The 7,147-nt window shown below is 36.1% G+C and overlaps 1 protein-coding gene across 1 annotated transcript in view; it reads right to left on the bottom strand.

Moving 5' to 3' along the window:
* Positions 1-2,371: 2,371 nt before the first annotated feature.
* LOC146136945 (uncharacterized) overlaps positions 2,372-7,147 on the bottom strand; it is a 33,233-nt gene continuing 28,457 nt past the window's right edge. Inside the window, exons 11-13 of the mRNA XM_083395086.1 lie at positions 5,741-5,925; positions 4,146-4,247; positions 2,372-2,639 (exon numbers count right to left, since the gene is read on the bottom strand). Of these exons, the coding sequence (XP_083251212.1) occupies positions 2,501-2,639; positions 4,146-4,247; positions 5,741-5,925 (426 nt within the window). The 3' untranslated portion in view covers positions 2,372-2,500. The remainder of the gene's footprint in view (positions 2,640-4,145; positions 4,248-5,740; positions 5,926-7,147) is intronic.

The raw sequence follows: 7,147 nt of genomic DNA, 5'->3' as shown, positions 1-7,147 counted from the left end.
TAATAATTCGTGATAAAATTAGTCAGTTTTACTCCAAATTTCTGCTTTCAAAGCAGTCTGATTGCTGTATGTTAATTTTCTTTGTTTTCTAATCAAAACGTCCTGTAGAATCAAACGAGTTAATAAATTTCAATGATTTCAAATTTTAGTTCGATGTAAATCCATAGATTTGCTATGACAATGACTGGGACTTTACTTGCCAGTTTTTCGCAAATGATTGGACTTGGTCCTGATCGATTTTCAAAATGACGTGGTTTTAGGTCACTTCAAAACAACTTGTTTATAACTGTGGGTAACTGTAATGCAAACAACGTGGGTTATTTAAGTGGTATTTAGGAATTTTTGAACGTAACAAAAGAACAGCACAACTAACCATTGAGAGTACAACGTTTATTAACTTTTTTTAAAAAGCATTCGCTTGGTTTGAGAAATTATGGCCCCCTGGTAAAAATTTTAATAACTGTTTTTTATGTTGTTGATGATTATTGTTTTAAACAGGCGATTTGCGCAAATTCTTGCTGTTCAAGCGAAGGAAAACTTTTGAGCCCGAAACATTCGAAAATTTGATATGACTTAACTTAGCCAAGTTACAAAAACACGAAAATTCGCGTTGGACGACCAGTCTTACTTCCCCGATTGAATTCGTTTGAAGCGGCAAATTGCCCGCATTTTTTTACGACGTCAAATTTCCAAAACCTTCGAGAAGAAATCTCGCCAAACGTGATTGTTTTTTCGACGTGGGCGTCCTGAGACAACGTGTGCAGTTACAGCACAATCTAGCTCGAATACAAAACGGTTCTCTTAAGAAACAACGCCCCTTGATCGAACGCCAGGCCATTCCGATCGCTGCTCTAAAGTGCACCCTTCGCCTTTGATAGGAGTATCGTGTGGGAAAAAAGCTTTTCGAAATCGAAAGTAGTCGCAATTACGACGACTAGACAGGAAAAGCGAAATGCACGGAACACGTTGGAAGTGGGTTATTTTCTTCGATCCGGCCTCACCACAATGAGAAGGCGATTTTTTTTGTTGGATGTGGTTTCGGTGATGTATTGGCTAAAGCGAAATAAAACCTCAGAATTATGAAAAAATTAAAAACACAATTTAAACTACGTACCCTCTGAAAAAAAGCGCCGAATAACAATTTAAAACCCCCAAATTTTTTTTTAAATATTTCTTTAATTTTTTTTATTAGAATGACAAAAAACGTCAAAAACAGTATTTTTTTCTTCAGAAATTTCCCTTAATTTTTGAGAAATATCGAATATATTCACGTGAAAGCAAACATCAACTAAACACTCTCAAATTGTCTTGGATTGAACTGTGTATGGCAACCACAATTAAGACGAAAACTTACATAACACACGAAATGGCCGCTCAATTACGATAATGGCTCTTACAGTGAAGACGATTATTTGATGGAATGAAAAGGTTCTACACTGGCACTATATGTAAATCGCGTTAGGCACTGAAATACACTAGCTTAATTAACGACAAAATGAAGTGCACGATTGTTAGGTAAAAAGCATAAGAGAAACTAAAACTAGTGTGGAGCATAATGGTTGGAGGTTGTAGTAAAACGTAGTAAGAAGTTCAAAGCCCATACAGAAGTAGGTAGCATTTTGAACGTTTCGAATAACTCTTTTTTTATGAAAATGAATAAAAAGACATTAAAACTGCTGCCTATACATAATTCTTATCAAATGAACTAAAATGGTAAAAAAGGGTACTACAGGCGATATAAATGGATTGAAAATGGCGATAAAATTACAGTGATAATTAATTAACAAAAGCCTACAATGGCAATGATGCAATAAAAAAAACACAGTCTACAAATGCATTCCTAAACTAATAACACAAAATCATGGCGTCATATTACGGAGTAATCAATACATAACGTCTAGCTTGAACTTATTAACTATATTTACAAAACACAATTCACAGTTTTGAAAAAAAGGGATTGGAATTACTCAATTCAAGTTCTGCTAGAAAGCATGGCTTTAACAAACGATGCAGAGTTTTATACCATTTGTGCTTCAATGTTTAGGTAAAATACAAAAGGGTGTTTTAAAAATACCAGTCATAAAAAACAAAATGAAATGCTGGCAGTTGTAGGTCCTTGTTGAAATATTTAGTTATTGTACTCGAGTGTTTGGGTAAGTATTTGAAAATGTTGAAGCCCATCGTGCTTCGTTTTGTGGACTCAAAAATTGTTACATTTTTCTCCCAAACTAATATCTCATGGAAAAATTGATACCTGACGAATTACCAGAAAAAAATGCGACGTTTTAAAGTTACAACAAAGTCGGCGCCGTAACGCAATAAAACCTGAATACACGGGAGAAAATCTCGTTAAAAACTGCCCAAGAAACATCCAACAATGCATTACACGGCAACACAAACCAGTAGTCATAGGCGAAAATAAAGCAAACGTGCCGGGAAGCATTCAACTCGTTAGTCGCACCATTTTACATGCAACCGCAGATTAAAGGCTTAAATCGCTTTAAAGCCTATCGGAGAAGTCGCGAAAGTCCCAGATTCGAATAGTTCCGTCGTAAGAGGCGCTAGCGATCCGGGTCGCGTCACACGTCACTGCGTTCACTTGACCTTCGTGACCTTGAAGCTGGTTGACCTTGCCGGGCCTGTGCAACAACGTGGAGGTCACGCAACGATCTCGAGTGCCTAGAGAGGCTTACACGAGCCTAAAAGCTCTTATAAGTCAAGTGCGATTGAAAGTAGGCAGTTTAAAACCCACTTTGGTAAAAGCTGATTACTCTCTAATTAAAACAGCGCCCGTGTAGCTTAGGTAAACAACGTGACAAGCAAAAACAAGCAGCAGCAACGGTGCACGTGCATAACGCCTGTTAGATGTAGATCACATTTGCTGATTTCACCAAGGTAACGACGTCTATTAGATGTACTTGCTGTTTCATTCTGATATACGATATTTGAAGCAAAACGTATCCCGATACAATACGATACCAAACAACGCCACCACCGTGGTGAAATCAGCAAACTTGATCGAATATGCGATGGTGATATTATTCATTTTTTTAATCAGCGAAAATAAATTATTTATTTTTATCCACAGGATTTCAAATAATATTTTCTTCAACATTTACCTTACAAAGTGGAAAACTCTACGATTGCAAAACATGGCAGAAACACACACTGTAAATTTGGCATTGGATCGGCACCGATTCGAAATTTTTGGATATCCACAATGCCAGTGGTTTTCATAACACGTTGAAAAATAACACTTAAAGACCACATGAATTCAAAAAAACCTTCCTCGTTTTTCTAGGGCTAGGCGACCCTATAAAAAATTTGCCTTGGCTGTCTACAATGCCGCGAGTTTTAATTGTCAGATTAAAAAGAAAATATGGTGATTTATTTAAGCGACCGGCACAAATATACCAAGGCTTCTAAAACTTTGACAAACGCTGTCGCCTACTGTTTCTTTCGTTTAAAAAAAATAAATTATAGATTTTAGGTGTAATTAGAAATGTCCGATCCTAGGGTGGTATCGGTGACAATCGATATCAAACAAATATAGGAATTTCTGGAATGATTTACGCCAAACTGCACCTACCCTACCTTGAAAGGTAATTTTGTTAAAAAATAAAAGTTACCAACTGGATGCAACAATTACGTTTAAAAATTTTAATTTCATCTATTGTGCTTGTTTGGACATAGTAATGACATCATTTTGTATAGGATCGCGATGCCTTACGTCAAAAACATCCGGTATTGGTAACGTAATAAGACTATTGTACATTCCTTCGTGTAATAAGGTAGCGTTATATATCCAAATAAGACATTCCAAAGTCGCGAAGTTTGGAAGTGATGTACACTATAAATTTGGTATCGGACCAGCAGTGATAGCACCAGAGAATCGAACTAGTGCCGATACTATAGCATTTGCCACCCGGTATCGTAGCTTAGGTAAACAACGTGATCAGCAAAAAACACAAATCCCTTCGTGTAATAAGGTAGTATTATACATTGAAATACGACATTTCAAAGCCCGCACAAAACTATAGGCAACTTTGCTTGAATTAATAAACACATCTTTATCCCCTTTCGACGTCTGAATAAAATAAATGTTTATTCTACAAACAATAACAACAATCGAACCATATACAGACCCGTGCAAATTCCAGTACTTGATTTTTCCGTCTTTCCCGCCAGTAATTACGACACCAGAGGCCGCTACCGAGCCACTGACCCGAAGCAAAACTGTTTCGATTCTAAAAAAATAAACACGTCTTTGTTTGTGTAAACCAATAGTATTTAGGTGAACTAGGCACGGATATATAATGTAGCTTGACAATAAATGTCAAAGCCAAAAAGTTCGAGTATATCATATTAACTGATGATTAGGGCGAATATTTTTTGACCAAAAAAATAGGAAATTTTGACATGAAAATAATTTATTTTGACAAAATTTAGACCTGTTTTTAGAAATACATTGATTTAAATAACCTAGGCGTCGTTAATCACGCGTTTTTTATACGATATATTGCTCTAATGAAGATATAATACGGTTAAAATGACTTTGAACTTACATCAAAACTAATTTTTTTTTTGATAAAATGAAAGATAAATTTCAAAATAACCGACCGACCAATTTCAAAAAGCTGACTTTAGTTTTTTTTTAATTCTGTAAGCGATTTATGGGCAATTTTATTCGATTTTAACTTACAAAAATATTGACAAATTTTGACCTAACGTGTAAATTTTTTTTTTTAATATTCGCCCTACTGATGATAATACAAGTGCGTATCGTTAATCAAGATAATGTCGAGTTACTCGAACTTTTTGGCTTACATTTATTATTATCAAGCTGATAAATACAGTCAAAGTTTTATAACAGGGTTGCTTCCAACTAATTTAAAAAAAAAAAATTTTTTGACCTCTCAACAAATACAGTCTCCTAAAGAATTAATGCAAGTGTTGTGAACTTTTTTTAACGGGTACCTTAAAAAAAATTTTGGTTCGCGTTGACCAGGGTCGACATAACTTTTTGGAGCCAATCTTACAAATCTACGACGCAAAAAAATAACCTTTTAAACCGTTATCAGTCCAAATGCGTGAAATTGAAATCATGTCTAAAAACATTCAAGGAGAAGGCACCAAACCGTTTTTCAAACAAACGATTTTAATCCATTCCACTTTTTTAAATAAAACGCTTTCACCAATAGGTCCAGACTCTAGTAGACCTTCTTAAACTCCGTAAAACCAAGCGGTATAAGTACCAAGTTAAGGAATCCCTGGTCTAGGGAAAATTTTCAAGGTCGCATAACAACCTATAACGTTCAAAGTGATATTTTATTCCTTTAGTTTGTTTTATATTGTCGATTATTATTACGAAAAACATTAGAACATTAGGTCCGACAACGGGTTTCCATTAAAAAGACAATAATCGGATTCGATAACACGCCTAACAATCAGAGATTTACCATTTTTTTATAGATCAATTTTATGCAATTTTCGGCTTTAATCAAGTTGCCATAAATATAAAAATATCTTTTAAATGAAAAATATTAAAGGCTGCTGTCTAAACAATATAAATTGAATAAAAAAATTTTCAAATGGCAAAAGTGATTTCTCGAATAGGAAAACATTTTCTCAGATGTGAACTCTTCCAATTAACGGGTGAAAGTGATTTACAAAAAATAAATTTTGACAATCTCTTAAGAGAAAAAAAAAACGTTTAAAAAGTCTTGTTTTTACTCCGTACCTCTTCTTGTGGGCTTTATAAGCGCGCACTCGCGTTCCGGTCGAGTGCTCCCAGACCGTGACCTTTCCGCTGGAGGCGCACGCGAGCAGGTGCCGGTCGCAGCTTAGGGACATCACCGAGCTACGCTCACCGGTCCAAATCACACGAAGGCAACGTCCGTCCTGCACGTTCCAAACCCTTATGCTCTGCGTGAAAAAAGTCAACTTTTAAAGAGAAAACCGGTTGTCAATTTACCCATTTTTTTTCGGAAATCAGGTTAATGACGTCATGCTGTAGACTTACTGTCGTCACGTAATTTCTTTATACTTTTGGTCAGTGGTTCCCCAACTTTTTTGGCTTGCGGCACACTAAAAAATCTTAAATATTTCGCGGAACACTTTTAACAGAACAACAGAGTAATTTACAATCACCATTAACACACGACAAACTATATGTAAATATCTCCAAATTACTGATTTGTAAAGGATAGTGCGCATTTAAGTCAAAAATGCTTGCGAGTATGCCTATTGGTAAGACAAATTTAGCGTAATTTCCAAAATTACAAAAAGTTTCGCGGCACATTTGACAAATCTCTATTGACGGCACATTTGACAAAGCCTCGGCACACAGCTTGGGAATCAGTGCTTTAGGTCTTCACAATTGCGGAAATCAGGTAAATGACGTCATGGTGTGGATCGACTGTCGTTACGTCATTTCTTTACACTTTAGGTCCTTACAATTTAGCGCCGGTTTTGTTTCGGGCCGAGGGTCGGTTAGAAATATCTATGAATCCGGCCAAAAAATTAAACTCAAGCCCGACCCTGTAGACTACATTTAGCCCATTTACGTAACTATATTGATGCAAATATACAGCAAGCCACACATAAGGGGTGTCATTCACTCACAATACATGGTGGGAAAATATTCCACTACATGAGAAGAGTTAGAAAAAAAACGCAAAAATACCACATGGACGGCAGAAAGACTGTACGGCAGGGGTTCTTAAATTGGGGTCCGTGAACCCCTTGGGGCCCGTGGACTAACGTAAGGAGGTCCATGCAGGCCTAGTTAAAATATCAGCGTGTTCTTTCAAAGTTTAATAAACTCCTTTGATGAAAAGAGTTCATTTGAAAAAAAAAAAACGATTTGTCGCATTCTCCCTGAATTCATTTCGATTTTACTTCAGTTTCATATTTGTTTGACAGAAAACAGCAGGGTTTCTTATTTGTTTTATGACGTCATCTCTGAAAATTTTCATGCCGACCCTGGTCCAATTTTAGGGGTCAAAAAAAACGCATTACGGTTATTGAGTCAAGCAGTCCTTTGTAAATCTTAACGCGCCAACGTTGTTCACTAAATAGGTTTGCAGGAGTCCAGTTGATATGCCGACAACCACGTTATTAAATGCTGTAATGCACCTCAAAAAAA

Source organism: Ascidiella aspersa, chromosome 8 (assembly GCF_963924565.1).
Source record: "Ascidiella aspersa chromosome 8, kaAscAspe10.2, whole genome shotgun sequence".
Taxonomy (NCBI): Eukaryota; Metazoa; Chordata; class Ascidiacea; order Phlebobranchia; family Ascidiidae; genus Ascidiella; species Ascidiella aspersa.
The sequence above is the reverse complement of the archived record's forward strand: the minus strand, read 5'-3'. Positions and strand labels throughout refer to the sequence as shown.